At 39.4% G+C, this 19,288-nt stretch overlaps 1 protein-coding gene across 2 annotated transcripts in view; it reads left to right on the forward strand.

Annotated features, from left to right (window-relative positions):
• The window catches only part of TTC27 (tetratricopeptide repeat domain 27), a 183,541-nt gene extending 169,073 nt beyond the window's left edge, over window positions 1-14,468 (forward strand). The window contains exons 17-20 of one of the 2 annotated variants that reach the window (XM_060117081.1): window positions 3,566-3,763; window positions 5,078-5,189; window positions 10,451-10,551; window positions 14,230-14,468. In XM_060117081.1, the coding sequence (XP_059973064.1) occupies window positions 3,566-3,763; window positions 5,078-5,189; window positions 10,451-10,551; window positions 14,230-14,352 (534 nt within the window). In that variant the 3' untranslated portion in view covers window positions 14,353-14,468. The remainder of the gene's footprint in view (window positions 1-3,565; window positions 3,764-5,077; window positions 5,190-10,450; window positions 10,552-14,229) is intronic. The other variant, XM_060117082.1, reaches the window with a different exon arrangement.
• Window positions 14,469-19,288: the final 4,820 nt, after the last annotated feature.

Genomic DNA, 19,288 nt, shown 5'->3' on the forward strand with positions numbered 1-19,288 from the left:
TGTGGAGCACAGGCTCCGGACGCACAGGCTCAACGGCCATGGCTCACGGGCCCAGCCGCTCCGCGGCATGTGGGATCTTCCCGGACCGGGGCACGAACCCGTGTCCCCTGCATCGGCAGGTGGACTCTCAACCACTGCGCCACCAGGGAAGCCCTAGCTCCATTTTTTAATGTATTTTAATAACTCTTATTTTTTTTCCTTCAGTTTATGGGGCTTTCTTAATTCCAGGAAACACATTTTTAATTAACTTTTATTAAAATAGAGTGAAAATATAGAAAAGTACACAGGTCATAAGTAAACATGAATTTTCACGAAGGGCAACACACCTGTGTAAACCACCCGGGCCCCCCACCACCACCACCCCCCCACCGGCCCACGCCCTTCCCGGAGTGTGAGTCAGAACATCACCAGCATCCCAAAGTCCTCATGGTCCCCTTATAGTCTTTGCCCCTCCTCCCTCTGCCCACACACACCAGACATAATTTTAAGGTTTATAAATGAATATTCATGTGTGCTGTCATTTTTTGTTTCCTCTTTGCCAATCTTTGTATGTATTCTTTTTCTCTATTTTTAAATTAAATTTTTGTGTTATTAAAATAACACATAACTTATAGTTTTTACAAGTTAAGTCGTAGTATAAGGCTTATGACAAAATACAGCAATTTCCTGCTCCACTGCTCCCCCCGCCTATTTTTTATTAACCAAATTTTAGGTATTATCAGTTGACTTCCTATTATAGTAAATAAGGACTTAATTCTCTTATATTAGCATTTCCACTACTTCCCTTTCTTATTTTCCCAATATATTTATATTAAAAATTTTGGTTATATGAATATTTTCTATTACTATTATATCCCTATGCAAATTATATTCAAAATAGGTACTATAGGATACTATGATTGGGGGGTATTTTTTGCTTTTTGTTTTTTATGATGTTAATACTTGTCTTGGTTTTCATGTGATTCTGTTTGTGAGCCTCTTGTCTAAAATCATGATCTCTCATGCCCTCCTTTTTCTGGCTTTAGCTCTGGATATAGTCACTAACCCGTGTACCTGCCAAATCCAGCAGGATCTTCCAGTTCTGATCTTCTGTAGATGTACTCTCCTTGTTACTTTCTCCTTCCCTGGTTTCCATGACATCGCTTTCTGCCACCTTTTCTTTGTGCATAGACTTCTGTTCATCTACCCTCCTTTTAAATGTTATGTTCCTTAAGACTCTATCCTTGGTCTGATGCTTACCCAACACAGTCTCTCTAGGCAATATCTGCCATGGCCATGAATGACTTCTATTATGTATTCTTCCATATAGAACTCTCTTCTAAGGCCCAGATCCAGGTATTTAACCATTGTACATCAAATAGAGAGTATAAAAACAAATTTGTTATTGCCTCCACTTATATTCAGGGTCTCTCTACTTATGGTATCTGCATATGAATTGGGTAGAGGTGTTTGGTATCTGCCCCCTAACCCCAAAACAGAGGCATTCTATCTACCTCCTTACCCTTTTGCATTTCCCTCTATGCACCCGCAAATACACACACACACCCCGCTTCACCAACTTTCCCCCTCTCAAACACCAGTACTGCAGCTCTCCATTTTTATTGGCAAGAAGGCCAAAAGATTTTTCTTCCCCCTTGGCTACTCATCGTGGCTAAAATGAGGGGATAGGATGTTGGGCCAACTGTGATATCCCAGAAAAAACAAAGAATTTTACTAATTTCGTATGCCTCATTTGTCCATGTTATTAACTATTTCAATAGACCATCTCTTTCGAAGTATGTTAATCCTTGAAACGTTTACAGAATGATTACTCGAAACAGGTAGTGCACATTCATACCATTTCTTCTGCATTGTGACTTTCATATTTAAAACTATGAGTGGAATTGTAATATCTATTTCATTACTTTCAGATTTAAAACTGTACATTTTGGATTGTAATGTGAATTTATAGGCAGAGATAATTTACCTTGTCCATCAAAAAAGAAAAAAGCACAATTGAGTGAGTGTTCTCCTGTCCACTTTTATCCCTGTATATAATTAGGACCATAAGTCTGAGCTCACATTCCTAACAGTGTTCATGGGCCAGAAGAGCCTTGATTCCTTGGATGCATCTCATGCCTAGATCAGAATGCTCTATGGGGAGATAGAGCAAGATGTCACACTGGTTGCATTTCTCTTAGCAAAGCTTTCTGAAAGAGGTGTGTTCATTCAGTCTTTCTTTCAGGCATAAGTATTTATTGCAGAGCTGTGTGCCAGGCATGATGTTAGATACTGGGGACACAAGGTGATGAAATGTGGTCCTCTCTCTGAAGTTCAGAGGAAGAATAAAGATGTGGCACCCTGTCTCTTGGAACCTGGCCACTCAAAGTGTGATCTGCGGACCATCAACATCAGAATCACCTGGGAGCTCATTAGAAATGCAGACTCTCAGTTGAGATGGAGCGGCATCTCCATCCAGGATTCCTCATTTACAGCGAGCTCCTGCGTGATGCCGATGCTGTCAGTCCAAGGGCTGCACTGAGTAGCAGCAAGGTGTGAGGGCACTCTCCTCGAGCTGGTTCTTTAGGTGGATCCACGTGTCTTTGCTGGTCTGCCACAAGAGTGGATGATGGAGGATGCACTTTCTCTGCTTCCAGGAAGCCTTGAGATACACAGCCTAATATAAATGTGACAGATGTAGCTTGTCATAACAGTGTAACCCACGGTGGGACTCACCTTAATTCATCTATCAGCATTCAAAGCATCTGACTAATGAAAATGAGATGGCCACAAAATTGCAAATGGTGAGCGGACCTGGGGTAGTTGGAAGGTCAAGAGCTACTTTGTGGGTACCCTGCATACCTAAGGCAAATGCACTAGCAGTTTATTATGCAACAATTAGGAAGGGCCAGGACCTCTTTTAGCAGAATTAGAGTGTTATCACTGCAGTCCAGGTGGGAATAGTGCAGCCCAACCTAAAGGAGGAGAAGCTGGATTTAGGGCTCATTAGGAATGTTGAATCAAATTGGTTACATGTGGCTCAGCCGGGAGAGAAGAGACTCTAGGTTGGCGCTCAGGTCACTGGCTCTGAGACTGCAGGAGGAAGAGGGATCTGGGATCTAGGTTTCCCTTTGGGATCGATGGAGCATGAGATGTTGATGGGACATGGCTGGTAGATACAGAGGTGCACAGTCCTGGGGCTCCAGAGAGGAGTCGGGCTGGAGCTGCGCTGACAGTATCGGGTAGACTTGGTCATAGGGTATTTGCAGCTACGGGTGTGGATCAGATCATTCAGAGAGAGCCCTCAGAGTGCAAAGAGAGGTGCACAGAGCATAGGGCCCTGTGGAAGCAGAGCCCTCCAAGGAGCCTGAAAAGGGACACTGGGAGAGGTAGTCGGCCTGCGATTCCAGACAGTGGTTCGGGATGGCTCGTCTTGTATTTTATTTTTCAAAAGTGACAGGTGATATTCTCACAGGCCTGACAAGGTTTTTCACTGTCATCATTGTTGATGGTGAGGGTAGCTCTTTGTTTTTAGCTATTGTTTGGTTGTTTCTAGCTTCCCAGTTTCTCCTGTGCATCTTTTAAGGTCCTTACAATTCTGGTCAGGGCAGTGATGGATGGGATGGCTGATCGTAGTGGAGATGTTGCACCTGGCCTCAGAGGAAAGCTGCAGGAGCTGTTTGGCAGAGTAACTTCAAGAGTGACGAACGACGGAGAAATCTGGAGGCTGTATGCCCAAGTGTATGGCAACGGGCAGAGTGACAAGCCTGATGAAAATGAAAAGGTGAGTCCTGCCTCAGTCCTCCGGGGCTCTTGCCTTCTGTTTGAACATAGGTGTAGTGGATCTGCTTTTTTGATGGTTGGAGGAAGACTGTGATAATTTGAAAGGTAAGATTAATACACTCAAGTTTTCAGGTGTGATTCAGAGTCCTTAACGTAAGCACCCTGAATTGTGGACAGGTTAAGATGTGTAAGTATTCATCTTTTTTCTTTCCATGAATTTTTCTTAAATAATTGTTCTCTGTTTCCTGCAAAAGGGTCTGTCTTAACCTGCTCTCCCTCCAGAGCTGCAGCGAACAGCTGGTTCTTGTTATTTACTCCACACCCCTTTCTGCAGGCTCCTTGCTGAAGACTAAGGTAGACGGTACAAGGACAAAGGAGTGTTTAAATCCGAGATGGAGACTATGAAAAGGAGAAAGAAAAAGGGGCTAGATAAGAATATCAGAGAGGAGCTTTTAAAGTCTAAACATAAAATATTTCACAAAGGTTACCCTGCCCCTTTCTCACAGTGCAGTAGAACACCAGATAGATTCAAGTTATGCCTTTAGCTTCTTATCTTAGAATGTAGATGCACCTCCAGAGTTTCCAAGGTTGGAATACTAAATATTTTGTGCTCTTTTCAAAACATCCACAGCAAATCAAATGTACTTCTTGTGTAAGTTTGGAATTCGCCACAGAACAGCTAATCTGTGGGATTCTTAGCCATTCTCTCCTCCCTCAGTCCACCCAGCTGGCTTCCACCAAAGCCCTGTCAGCCCAGAGAACACATACTCACACGCAGGCATGCACACACTCCTGCTTTCCGTCCTTCCATTTTGTCTTGAATTATGTCCTCTCTTTATGTGTAGAATTAAGGGTACTCTGAATTCTCTGATCTGTGACTTCTCCCTCAAGAATCCACAAGGGTGGGGTTGTGAAAGGGAGTGTTTTAAACACCTGTGAGTTTACACACCTACCAGTAATTCAGTAGTTTTCACCAAGTTCACACCTCATTCTCTAAACTGGTCTCTTAAGCTGATGGCTACAAATGCTAGGGAAATGTGTATACTTCTTATAGATTTCCAAACCAAGCGTTTTTATTTTTCGGTTTGGAGGGAAGTGTCTCTATCCAGACACATCCAGTTGATTTCTTTTAATTGCTCATTGCTGTTGGATGTGCATCTATGCCCCTTCTTTGATGAGAATCATAGAAACTGTGCTACCTAACAACAGAGACTGGTTTTTTGGTTGGAATTAGTTCCATATGACTTCCAGGAAGCTGAGTTTGAAATGTGAATTCTACTTGTTATTCTGAAAGTTGTTCTTTTTCTTTCCTCAGGCGTTCCAGTATCTCTCTAAGGCATACAAGTGTGACACACAGTCCAGTTGTTGGGAGAAAGATATTACATCATTTAAGGAAGTGGTTCAGAGAGCCTTAGGACTCGCACATGGTATTTGATGTAATGTTTGATATCCATGGCATATTTTAATGTATTTTTACTGATAAGAAGAAGTATTAGTCAAAAGCAAAGTTCCATTACAAATAATTTCAGGTTATTTCGTTATATTAAAATTGTTGTAGTTAATTCAGCAAATATTTACAGACCAACTATTATGTAGTAGGCGCCCTGGAGCAATAAGAAGAAATAGGCTAGAGGCTTAAATAGTGTTTGAATAAGTGACAGATGATAGAAACTTTAGAGATAGGAAATACTTTTACAACTGTATTTAATCTTCACTTCACACAGAAGTAAGCTTCTCCTGCATTGATGATGTAGTAGTAAGAAAATATTAACTTGTCCTGACTCATGTTCTTCTTTTATAAATGAAAATATTTATTCATAAAAATACATAGATTTCTGGAGTGCATAGCAATATACATAAGAGCTATGGCATATACAAAGGAAATTAAATATATAGTCTCATCCATAACTTTGGGAAATTTAGTGGGTGATATTTGAGGGGAGGGAAAACCTTACATATAAAATTGTAGGCCAGTTGGGGAAAGATATTCCAGATAAAGGCCACCTTTAATTATTTGCATTAATGAAAAATATACTAGTTAAAGGTAATAATGCACTTATATATTTATGTTTGAATATAGGCATGTGATGCCCTGGGAATGCAATTCAAATAAAATAATGAAGCCACACTCTCAAGAACTGAATCACAAGGACTGTGAACCTATCCTAAAGTCCTCCTCTAACTTCTGCAACTAATAGTTGCAGCAAATAGGTAGCCAACAAGGGACAATAAAAAGGGCAGAACTTTGGACTCAGGGAGGCCCAAGTTCCAGGACCAGCTCTACCACATACTAACTGGGTGACTTGGGGTCACCATGACTTAGCTTCTCTGACTCTTAGTTCCCTTATGGGGAAAATGGGGATAATATCTACCTATGGTTATGAAAAATAAGTAAAAACATATTTAAACACTTACCAGTATCTTACACATGGTTTAAATGTTAATCCCTTACCTCCTCACCCCGACCCTGTTCCTTCTATGGTAGAGGATCTGAGCTGTATGATAAGGGACTCAAAACTAAAAAGAAAGGGCCTCCCTGGTGGCGCAAGTGGTTGAGAGTCCGCCTGCCGATGCAGGGGATGCGGGTTCGTGCCCCGGTCTGGGAGGATCCCATATGCCGCGGAGCGGCTGGGCCCGTGAGCCATGGCCGCTGAGCCTGCGCGTCCGGAGCCTGCGCGTCCGGAGCCTGTGCTCCGCAACGGGGGAGGCCACAACAGTGAGAGGCCCGCATACCGCAAAAAAAAAAAAAAAAAAACTAAAAAGAAAAAAAAAAAAAAAAAGAGGAGGAAAGAAAGAAAAAAAAACTAAAAAGAAAAAAATGAACAAGAATAAAGTTTAACTTTGCCTTGAAAGAAGTCATAGAACATTCAAACAATTTAGGACTGGGCTTAGTAGTTAATAATTCTACTTATCATTGACAAAAGGATATAAATATCCAAAAGGTTGAGATAATTGCCGATAGACCAGTGGAATGATGGTCTAGGGTGGCTAGAATTTAGGTAGCTCGTGCTGGCCTCCTGGTGGGTGGGCTCAGATGGAGCTCATTCTTTATCCCTTTGGCCTTTGTGGCTATGGTACTGTATTTGAGGAAACCATGCTAAGCAGTTATAACAGGGTTCAATTTTCTCTGAAGAATTTATCTGAGCTACTTCAGCTTGCCAACCCTAAACATTTCAGTGAACAGCAGGCTCTATAACAGTCAAAGCCAAGATATTTTCTGTAATCACTAAGTGATGGTGTTAAACCTGTCAAATATAAATATGCAGGTTAAAGAAGTACTCTAGGAAAAATCTTCATTTTGCATGTTAAAGTTGATTGCGAACTATTTTTGGTACCTTTTTTTGTTTTTTCATCCAGGCATTACTCAGAGAAAAACAAGTGTCTGTTCTTTTAAGTTTCCCTTTGACTTAGTGAATTATGTGTTCGTGCTCCTACAACATTTTAAGCATACTTGAGTGGATGCTCAGCTTTCTCTTCTCGTGATATTTTAGATTTATGGAGATAAATCTTAACCTTTTCTATGTTGCTTTTGTATACCAGTGCTCCATGGAAGAATGAGCTGAGTTTCTCTGTTATTTCTGTTCTCTTTTTTATCTTTCTCCCCATCACTGTTCTCCACCTCACCCAATTCCACTGGAAAAGGAAATATAACATTTAAAAAAATCTCCACATGATTTATTCCCTTCCGGCTTGCTATTTTTAAGAGTGGCCATGTGCTTCAGAAAGCTTGGTGTAAGACATTGTGGTCTCCACGTAGTGTTGGAGACCCTTCTGTAATAGTGTTGTCATCGTGTACCCATTGTTCTGTCTGGATGGTATTCATTTACAGTCTCTGCTGTTCTGTCTTCTGGGAAAGGGTGGACAAAAGTTCGTTCCTTCTTTGCCATCCAGGAACTTCTAAAATAATAGTTACGCATTTTAACTACAGTCTGCCTGGAGGAAGCACAGCTGTCTTGGATTTCCTGATGATTTGAAACAGCAGGTTATTTCTCTCTCTCCCTGTCTCTGTCTCTCTCTCCCTGTCTCTCTGTCTCTGTCTCTCTGTCTCTCTGTCTCTCTCTGTCTCTCTGTCTCTCTCTCTCTCTCTCTCTCTCTGTCTCCCCATCTCTAACGCCTTTTGGAAATGGGATTGAAGAAGGGGACTAATGGAGCACTGTTTGTCTTTTTGCTTTTTTGTTTTTCTCAAAATGACAATGAAGGATTGAAAACAGAATCACAGCTGTTTTTGATATGTTACTAGGTACTAAATAGCCCAAGTACCTCAGTAATAGCAGTTACAGCCTTCCTCTATTATGGGACACAGACATCATAATCCTCACTATCTCCATGTTAACTGTACCCTTTGAAAATGAGTGTAATGTTGTTGATTACCATGCATCCTTTCAAAGTCTGATTATTATTTTAGAATAGGAATGTCAAGCATAGTTCTCACCAGCCATGGAAGGTGTTAATGAATGGCAAAACTATTTTGCCAGGCACAAGCAACCTCCACCAATTGGTGAGAGTTTGCATACAGAAAGAAATCTGTTTTCCATCCCTGTTCTGAGATGCAGGCTAAGTAAACTTCAGTTGTTGCACTGTTTAGTGTAGTTTTAAAATAGGATCTGATTATTGATCTGTTTGTAGTGAGCATAATTTAGAGGAACAAAAACAACAAATCAGTGGAGAAATACGAGGCATTTTATATATATATATATATATATATATATATATATTTTTTTTTTAGCAAGACATTAAATATTATTTATTCCAAGTTAGTTTCATTCTTTTAGAATTTCTCATTTTGTGTATGTTTTATTTATTTTTTTCTTTCTTAATTCAGCAACATTTTATTTTGCCCCTCATTAGGCATTTACCTTCTCTTTTATATATATATATATATATATATATGCACATTCATATATATATATGTGTGTGTGTGTGTACTTAAAATTTTTTTTTAACATCTTTATTGGAGTATAATTGCTTTACAATGGTGTGTTAGTATCTGCTGTATAACAAAGTGAATCAGCTATACACATACATATATCCTCATATCCCCTCCCTTTTGAGCCTCCTTCCCATTCTCCCTATCCCACCCCTCTAAGTGGTCACAAAGCACCGAGCTGATCTCCCTGTGCCATGCAGCTGCTTCCCACTAGCTATCTATTTTATATTTGGTAGTGTGTATGTCAATGCTACTCTCTCACTTCATCCCAGCTTCCCCTCCCCACCTGTGTCCTCTAGTCCATTTTCTGCATCTGCATCTTTATTCCTGTCCTGCTCCTAGGTTCATCAGAACCATCTTTTTTTAGATTCCATATATATGTATTAGCCTATGGTATTTGTTTTTCTCTTTCTGACTTCACTCTGTATGACAGACTCTAGGTCCATCCACCTCACTACAAATAACTCAATTTCGTTTCTTTTTATGGCTGAGTAATATTCCATTGTATATATGTGCCACATCTTCTTTATCCATTCATCTGTTGATGGACACTTAGATTGCTTCCATGTCCTGGCTATTGTAAATAGAGCTGCAGTGAACATTGTGGTACATGACTCTTTATGAATTATGGTTTTCTCAGGGTATAGAGGCATTATATTTTTACAAAGCTCTTCACTTGTTCTTTTTTTTAAATTAACTTATTTATTTGGCTGCGTTGTGTCTTTGTTGCTGCGTGGGTGCTTTCTCTAGTTGTGTTGAGCAGGGGCTACTCTTCGTTGTGGTGCGCAGACTTCTCATTGCAGTGGCTTCTCTTGCTGCAGAGCATGGGCTCTAGGCATGCAGGCTTCAGTAGTTGTGGCACACGGGCTCTAGAGTGCAGGCTCAGTAGTTGTGGCGCACGGGCTTAGTTACTCTGCGGCATGTGGTATCCTCCCGGACCAGGGCTCGAACCTGTGTCCCCTGCATTGACAGGCAGATTCTTAACCACTGTGCGTAACCACTTGTTTTTAAAAAGCATTAATAGGCAGGCCCTGTGCTAGGAAGGGTTACATGCTCTTGATAATTTCAAGTTTTAGGAAAATGGGCTCCCCAGAATGTGGAGGTAGAGGTGTTGGGAATGAGTGACTGTCCTCTCCCCCACTTCTTGCTAATGGATACCAAGCATGGCTTAGTGACCCCAGAGCCTGGTCATGGTCACATTCCCTAAATGCAGGCACCTAGATTGTTGGCGTCACTTCTTCCAGAATGGTGATGTAAACTCTGAGTACAAAAATGCAGTAAGAATTGAGCTGTAAATATCTGGCATGTCACTTCTTTGGGCTGGTGTCATTGGCAATTGTGATTCCCCATTAGAGACTCAGTACCGTGAGAAGCCACATTAAGATGAGCTGCATATGTTTTTGTTCTCTGTGGGTACCTTGTGTTCAATTAGATCTTGTCTCTGCCTAATTTCATTACTCTGTGCTTATGTGTGTGTACGTGCATGTGTGTTTTCACGGGTCCATTCCCAACAGTCTGTAACTCACCAAATGTCCCTCATTTTCCTCAAAATTTTCCTTTTAGCAATAAGCTATCCTTCTTAAGGGATAAAAGGAAAAATTATGCATATAACTTATTTTCCTTTCACCAAAATAAAACTTGTCATGTAGAAATATTTCTGAAGTCTGTTACTATAAAATCCTAATTAACTAATTGGTTTTTGTACTTACAAATTATCATTATCAATTTTTAATGGATGTTTTCCCCATATTTATCTTCCAGTGGCTATAAAATGCAGTAAAAGCAAATCCAGTCCCCAAGAGGCTATACAAGTGCTTTCTTCAGTTCGACTCAATTTACGGGGCTTGTTATCTAAAGCAAAGGTGAGAGTGAAATGTGAATTAATTAGAATTATCATAGAAAATAAAAGGTCTTTGGTATCAGCCAGCTGCTCTTAAGTCTTCTTTTACATGAAGGATAATTTTAGGCCCATGTTATATTTTAGACATCAGCCCCCACGTGATTAGTTGTACTGGTGAGGAGATCATTGACCCAGTGGCTAAACCACCCTACACATGGGTAACTTAGGAGTCTTTGAAATTAATATTTATAATCCAGCTCTTGATGCTTTCTTTAAATCAAATTAAAACACTGCTCTACTACTTACTATCACTTTTCCCCAAAGTGTGGCATATATACTACTAGTAGCACTTGGGTAAACATTTTATTTTAATATGTATTTATTTCAGTGCATGATAGAAAAAGTATAACTCGCATATCAAACCTACAATTTCATGAATAGTATTGCTTATTTTCTATTTACAGTAGTGTTCTAATGTTTCCTTTAAAATACTTTTATTTAAATAAAAAATTGATTTAGAGATGAATATTAAGTAGGTGATATATGGATTTGACACACATAAGGTAGATAGGTTGACTCAGGTTTGACAACTAAAACATAACGCTATCAGTTTACAAATACCAACCTATGAACCAGTGCTAGAATGGGGACACCCAAGAATTATGGAGGGAGGTTTTTTGAAGATTGGACTCCACATCTCTACCTGTGACAGATCGGGTCTGGGACAGAGCCTGGGAAATTTGTGTTAAATTTCCCAGGTAATTCTAACATGCAGCCAGGTTTGGAGTATACCTCAGGAACAAAATTTAAAGGAATATAACTTCTAACACACTTCAGCACTTTTTTTTTCTAATCTTTCTTTGACTTCACTATTTAATCCTGGGTTGCAAACTAATTTTACTTCACTTCTGAGAGCAAGTCCATGGCATGTGAAGGTCACTTCTGGACACGTGTAAAAACCTTTCCAGACTATGCTTTTTATTAATTGCTTGATCTTTTCAGGTCAGAGCATCATTTTTGCCTCTTTAGATTATTAACTCACTTTTCTGTCCTTATTAGTCTGCATGCTGGAACCAGGTTTCTGTAATCTACCTGGGGAAACTGTATTTCCTCCCAACAGGAAACTTCAAACAACTTCAGATTATGAGTCTCTCAGAAAACTGCAAGAGCTCTCTCAAAGAAAGTCAAGTTAGCAGACTTTTTCTGTGACTCTCCTTCCCAAATTGGGAGCTAATTTTCCTAGTTTTGGTGAGATCATTAACCTACCCATGATGGTTTATTTCTTCAGGATGTACTCTACAGATTTCCCTATTCTGTGCAAAGCTTTCTCTTATAATATATTAATTTTACATAAACCTGTACTTATATGACTTAAGTAGTCTTGTCTGTACTACCCATCCGTTCATATTGTGGAATTCCAAACATTGAAAATGAGACCTCAGAACATCATCTGTATTTAGATTTTGTTCTCATTAGATCACAACTGGATTATCCAAAAATGGGAAAAATTGCTTCCCAACATCTCCTTTTTTTTTTTTTTTTTTTTGCGGTACGCAGCCCTCTCACTATTGTGGCCTCTCCCGTTGCAGAGCACAGGCTCCGGACACGCAGGCTCAGCGGCCATGGCTCACGGGCCCAACTGCTCTGCGGCATGTGGGATCTTCCCAGACCAGGGCACGAACCCGTGTCCCCTGCATCGGCAGGCAGACTCTCAACCACTGCGCCACCAGGGAAGCCCCCAACATCTCCTTTGAAAGCACCTTTTTGCATATAATATTTAGGAGTCTCTGATTTTGTAGTAAATCACATGCCTTTTCTACTTTTTCAACAAATTGGGTTTGCTAAACAGAATTGCCTTCCAAAAGAACACTTTTTCAGAACACTTTAAAAAGTGAAAATGAATGACGATAACTGTGTTAAGTAGCAGGCTTGGTTTGCATGAATCTCTGGTCTTTTCTTGCCAGGCCTGGGACTTCATGGAATTAAACTCCTAGGTAGAACCTAGAGGTTCACCTAAAGTCATCAAGTCCATGCTTGGCCAGGACACAGTAACTCCTCGGCCCTCAGCACCCTGTCCTTGTACAGATTTGCTGCAGGGGGTCGTGAGGGCAGTTGGTGAAAACGCTGGAGAGCCTGGAGTCAGAACAGATTTACCACTTATACTCCATGGGATCCTCAGCAAATTATTCATTCTTTCTAAGCCTCAGTTTCTCTCTGCTTTCTCCTTACTCTATAGGGAAGTGATGCAGTTTTTTAAAAAAATTATTTATTTATTTTTGGCTGCATTGGGTCTTTGTTGCTATGTGTGGGCTTTCTCTAGTTGCGGCGAGTGGGGGCTACTCTTTGTTGCGGTGCACGGGCTTGCCTTCTCATTGCGGAGCACGGGCTCTAGGCACGTGGGCTTCAGTAGTTGTGTCTTGCGGGCCCTAGAGCACAGGCTCAGTAGTTGTGGCTCATGGGCTTAATTGCTCCGCGGCATGTGGGATCTTCCTAGACCAGGGATCGAACCTGTGTCCCCTGCATTGGCAGATGGATTCTTAACCACTGTGCCACCAGGGAAGTCCCAGTGGTGCAGATTTATGATGATTTGCAAACACTGTAATTCTTAGTAAAAACAAATATGCTATGTGAGTCCAAGTTACTTTCCTCAAAGGTGTTTTCTCTACTTATCACATCTCAGTGGTTGGTATGTCAATCTGTTGTGAAATGCTGTACAAGGTGTGACTACACAGTAATGTGGCAAAGCTTTGCAAAGCATTTTTGAAGTTCTGCATTCAAGTGAATGTTCTTTGCTCCATAAGTCACTATGAGAAACTCTAAGCTTATTGTAGTGATGATGCCGTCACTCAGAACATCTTCAGGATTCCCTTTTTAAAATAGCTGTCAGAACAATTGCTATCATCTGTGGTGGAAGTAAATAGTTATATTATAATGGTAAATTTGATTTTTGTAAACAAATCATCTAGTTAGTTGTGATGAAAAAGATTTATGGTAAGCTGAGTAAATTACATTTCTGATTAAAACACGTGTGTGTGCGTGCGTGCGCGCGCGCACACACACACACACACGGTCATAAAATCCTGAAGCTGATTTTCTTGGGTGCCTGTACCGGCTCAGCAGGCAGCTCCTAGAGAGGCATTCCAGAATAATGGCATGGTGGCATTATTGGAGTATGTTGCAATATGCCTCCCAAGGCAATTCCTTTTACCGAAGGGGGGCACTTTTATTTTGCTGGGCTTTTTTGCTGTCACCAAATTTTGATGATCTTTGTAGCCTCTGAGTCCTAAGCCATATTAATTTTCAAATAATTAGCATAAAAGTATGATTTATATGAACTTGAATATTAAATACATTTGTTTTGCTTGTATACACAAAGGATAGATTTGTTTTGTTTGGATGAATGATGTCTCTTTATCCAAAAACCATCTTATGACATTGAAATGAATAATATAATCAATATTCAGTGCAGCCATTTTGAAGAGCAGAGCTGATTTGAATTTACAAGTCCAGGCATGTTGTTTGATTCATCCTTTAATTGTTGCAGCTTGTACATTTCAGGATGGTGAATAGAACAAATACTACTGTTGCTACTATAATGTATTATTAAGCAAAGGGAATTTTAATTCTGTACTCTGTATCTATATTATTTTAAAGAGATTTTCATTGTTTTGATAGTTCTGCCTTGTTCTTTATGTTGCAGCAACTTTTTACAGATGTGGTAAGTGGAGAAATTTCCAGGGAGTTAGCTGATGAAACAGCAGCAATGGACACCTTAGTAACAGAGCTTCAAGACCTAAGCAACCAATTTCGAAATCAGTATTGACCATCCTCGGAACAGCTTCTGGAAAAGGTGCTTCACCTTCTGGAATTTCTCTTATACCTGTGTATCTAAACCACAAGATACTAATTTTTTTTAATAAATTTCTCTTGTATGGGTAACATTCTTGTTTTTGTGATCTTTCCAAATGTTTGAACTTTCTGAAATACATTAAATAAAATGTTCCTTCCTTTTTTCTTTAGGCTTAATTACAGTTGAATTCACTATTTTTTATTATTCTTCAGGTATTTCAGCACAAAGAGCAAAAAAAAATGTAGTTTTCTTTTTAGCATAGGGTTTATTCTGTCACAGCCTAAAATGAATTAGATCATTCTTTGGAAAAAGTCTAAACAGGGAAAAAAGAAATCACACGCTGCAAGTTTGTGGAATCATTAGATTGGCTGATGTATTATCCAGAAGTGATAAAAGAGTACTTTTGGTGATGGAAACCTTTACACTTCTTGAGATTTTGTATTTGGGTCCAAAAGATACGGGCTTGGCTAAGTTAGAAATGTGGGTATGGTTTAACTTCTAAATCAGGGAAAATGCAAGAAAAAAATGACATAACTCAAATTTTGACTCAGCCATTAGCCACTAGTAACCAGGCTGACCCTCATTGTGTATACTGCCAGCCCTAAAGATGGTTATTTAATAAGGTTATTATGAGTGAAGACAGCTATAAATGGTGCCATATTACAAAAATGCCAAAGTAAAATGTTTTCTTAGTAATGTCTATGGAAACAAATATTGAAGGCAGCAGCTGAGCTTAATAATCTTACTACAAAAGTCATAGTAAGGAATTTGAAGTCCTGGCTTGGGTTACTGAATATTGGGTCCCATGCATAAGTCATTTGACCCTTGCTGTTTTCCATGTTCTTATTTATAAAATGTGAATAATTTCTATCCCTTGCTGCTTTGGAGTTTCTGCTGCCTTTGGAAATTTAAAAATATGTAATCCACAAATGTAAGTATTCTGAACATTAAAAAAAAAGTTTTTAAAAACTTTCATCAATGAATTTTGGTTGTGAATGCTTAGCATTCATACTCCAGCAGTGCTTCTTTTACTTAACCACCTGCTTCTCTTTTCTAGTATCATTCTAGCCTAAAAAAAAAAAAAAGCTGATGTATGTCTCAAAGCAGTTTCTCTTACCGGAGATGCAGTAACTATGAGAAAGACCAGTAAAATGATGTAGTAGCATGAATTAACATTAAATGTCCACTTGAATCTTTTATGGAAGCCATTGGGGAATAGGTGGGTGGGTGGATGGTTGGATGGAGGGAACGAGGTTTTAAGATTAAAACCTCTTTATCGGTACCTAGCTGTGAACCCCAATAGAAAACAGATAAATACTGGAAAGGGTAAAGATTTCAGGAATCGAGTAGAAGATTGAAGAAGAATTTCCAGGTTTTAGAAGTTTTTAGTTTTCAGTTTGTTTTCCTTTGGGTTCAAAGTAGAAAGGCACTGGTGAGTGTGAACTGCCACAAACCAAGTCCTAAAAGGATTATTACCTTCTAGTCCTATTTTCAAATGCTGTAGTGGACCAAAGTCTCCAGGAAGCTGCCCTACACCTCTTTTTTCTTGGGATGATCTCACAAAAGAGCTATTAGATATCTTCTTTTAAAGGTATAGACCTATTAGTTATGTTTAATAGTCTTACTAGGCAAGTGAATGTTAAGTGAATGTTTAACATAATTGAAGAAAATGCCGGGGATAGGTACTATGGTAAAGTAGGAAAAACTTGGGTTTTAGCAAAACCTCATGTCTACCACCTCCTGACACTTAATACTTAACACTCTGGTACTTGATTTTTTCATCTGTAGAGAGTGTTGTGATAATAGTACCTCCTATCAAGTTCTTAATATCTCTTATAGCACTTTCACCCAGCTGCAGAGTCAGTAACAGAGTGTCTGTTTAAACAGCTGTATATCATTTCCGATAGGGTCTTTGGTGCTTTGTATTGCTATGTTATGATTTATATACTTGCTATTTCCAAATGCCTTATCTTTTATAGATTTTAACTTTGGTTTTTTAGTATTAATACATTGGTTTTCAGAATTACTTTTTTGTTTTATCAACTAGAAAAATATAAAGATGTTATCCTTTAATCTTTATTAGGTTCCCACAGCATAAATAATAATACTTACTGAGTTCTCACTATGTACTAGGTAGGTTTGTGACATCACCAGTAAACTGAAGAAAGAGAAATAGCCGGACTTCGAAGACTGCTGAAACCTGCATTCTTTGTACTTGCTATGTTGGGGCTAGAAAGAACTTCCAATGGTCAGCTGATTTCAGTCTTCTCTTTCCAACAATGGGATACCTGGAAAGATTGCCTTTCATTGTTTATAAAGTTTTTCAAGGAGTGAAATTCTGTGAGGTCTCAGTTAACAATTGCCTGTGGTCTGTTAAGATTATTTAGGATTATTTGATCTTTATTTTAATAAATTCTTTGTTGGCCTTTTTCCAAAGAAGCAACATAGTAAATGGGGACCCTAACTGCAAAGGAGTTAAAATAAACCCAAATGGAATAAGAAATCACTTCCCTACACCCAAACCCAAAACTCAGGAAGCTTGGAGAGTTGATACTGAGTCTGGGAAGCAGCGCCATGGGGTGTGTGTTGAGGGGTCGTGAGTAGAGTGGTGAGGTTCAGAACTGCAGAATCCCAGAGTGGACTTTGAGGCTCCCATGTAGGGGTGGACATCTTGGCCTTACCTCAAATGGAGACTCAGTACAGTAATGAGGACCCCAAACATTGAAAGCACTGACTTATTCAATATATATATATATATATATATATTTTTAGATTTCTTTTTGTATATGTGGACCATTTTTAAAGTCTTTATTGAATTTGTTACAGTATTGCTTCTGTTTTATGTTTTGGTTTTTTGGCCCCGAGGCATGTGGGATCTTAGCTCCCCGACCAGGGATCGAACCTGCACTCCCTGCATTGGAAGGCAGAATCTTAACCACTGGACCATGAGGGAAGTCCCCGACTTATTTAATGTTGTATCAAGGCTATTCTCTTCATGCTGTACTTATTTCTGTTGGACATCTATTAGTGTGCTTTCATAAGCAGAAATGTGAAGAAATGGTATCAAGTATGTGTAGTAAATTCACCTACTTTCCAGACTACATTCAAAGATTGTGACATAAGCAGAGGTATGGCTAAGTTTGGGCTATTTGTGATCATTTATCCAAATTATGGTAAGTCTACTAGGTTAAAACCCTAGGTGAGTCTGATGAAAAGTATTCTTTTTTCCTATTTCTGTTTGTATAACATTCACATTCATCTAAGTTGGTGTTTAGATAAGGTAACTCTACTTGCCAAGAGTGAGGAATAAAACCTGTTAAGTGGGTGCAGCACACTTCCTTTCTGCCCGTTCATTCAGCAGGCTCTATAGTGAAATGGCAAAGAGCCTTTATTCAAATGGTGGGCGCCATGCTGTGGTGATACAGATGGATTTTTCACAACGTGCAGAAGTGCTTATAAATAGATAGGTTTCAATCAACAAGCAGCTTATTCAGGCATGTGCTCAAATATAGTAGCTGCATTCATTAGATAGACATTTCCACTAATCCCAAGACTATACTAATAAAAGAGTAATCCTTTATGGGCTAAGGGTAGTGCTGGCTTGCTTTTAACTCTTAGAGAGTCTTTCACAGGCCTAATAATAATTGTAGCTGCATTAGGTTTTCACCAAGTGGACTATAAAACCTGAGCTTATCTTGAAATTTTGTCTTTTCTTATTATTTAAAATTGTAGTAGCTTAGTGGACAAAGAGGTACTTTTTACTCAGGATATGCAGCTCACAGCAAAGCCAATTTAGAAACCAATTTCGTGTGCATTTGTGTGTGTGTTCTCATTACTTTATTATAAAGCACCTTCTCTTTCACCCTGGTTAATAAAGTGGTTGATAAAGAGTTTACTTGAGCAGATTTTGTCTTCCCCTTTGACTTTAGGATAAATAACAAGTTAATGTCAATTTTGAGGAGATTTGCAAACTCTTAGTTAGAGTGGTTGGACTTTCTATGTGGACCTTTTCGGGATTGGATTTGTCCAACAAGGTCTTCACTCCTCCCACACTGTTCAGAGCTAGCTGTAATTAGTTCGCTTTGCACAGCACTAAAATTTTTCGATGTCAGATCTGCCTTCCTTTTTATTATTCTGACTTTTTATAAACACAGTGACCTGTGAGTCAACCACACCATCTCTTGGCCATGTGCCAACATTGTGATTTATGAAGAGGGACTCCCGCCAAGTACTGTGAGGCAGAAAGCTGCTATTATGAAAGTGGTCCTCTGAACGGTAAGTATCAGCCATTTTTGAATCTTTTTGTGGTGTTGCCAGAAAGGGGCGGGGGGAGGTAAATCATGTTAATGTTGTTAAGGAGCTGACCCATGCATTGCTAACGTTTTCCAGACTGAGGGCTCAAACGAACATGAGCATCTATAGGCATACAGATATTATTACACAATGCTGCTCACAGACAGAGAAATGCTTCCTGAAGCCTCTGTTACCATGGGACTTGAGGAAGTCCTTAGCCTCTCTGTAAACTGTCAGTGACCCATATGACAGAGATGTTATCACAAGATCAATTGGGAAGATGCATGTAGAAGTGAAAGTAAAAAAGTTTGATAGAAATACAAATAAGAGTGTCTTAGAAACCATTTGGTAATAAGCATTGATACAGCCTTTTCTGTTCTCCATTGGGAGCTTGATGACGTGTAGTACTGCTGGACCATGATGCCAAAGTGTGATTCTCAGCATTTTCATTCTGTTGCAAAGTTTCCACGTTTCTGGGCTACAAGTGCGGATAGGGGAAGGGAAGAAGGAAAGACTGTGATAGATTTTTCTAAAGTCAAGGAGAAACAAAATCAAGTTCCCATCATCAGGATTTCTTGGGTTGGTTCTAGGAAAAGGAAAGAGAAACAGTGATGAG

Source organism: Mesoplodon densirostris, chromosome 14, assembly GCF_025265405.1.
Source record: "Mesoplodon densirostris isolate mMesDen1 chromosome 14, mMesDen1 primary haplotype, whole genome shotgun sequence".
Taxonomy (NCBI): domain Eukaryota; kingdom Metazoa; phylum Chordata; class Mammalia; order Artiodactyla; family Ziphiidae; genus Mesoplodon; species Mesoplodon densirostris.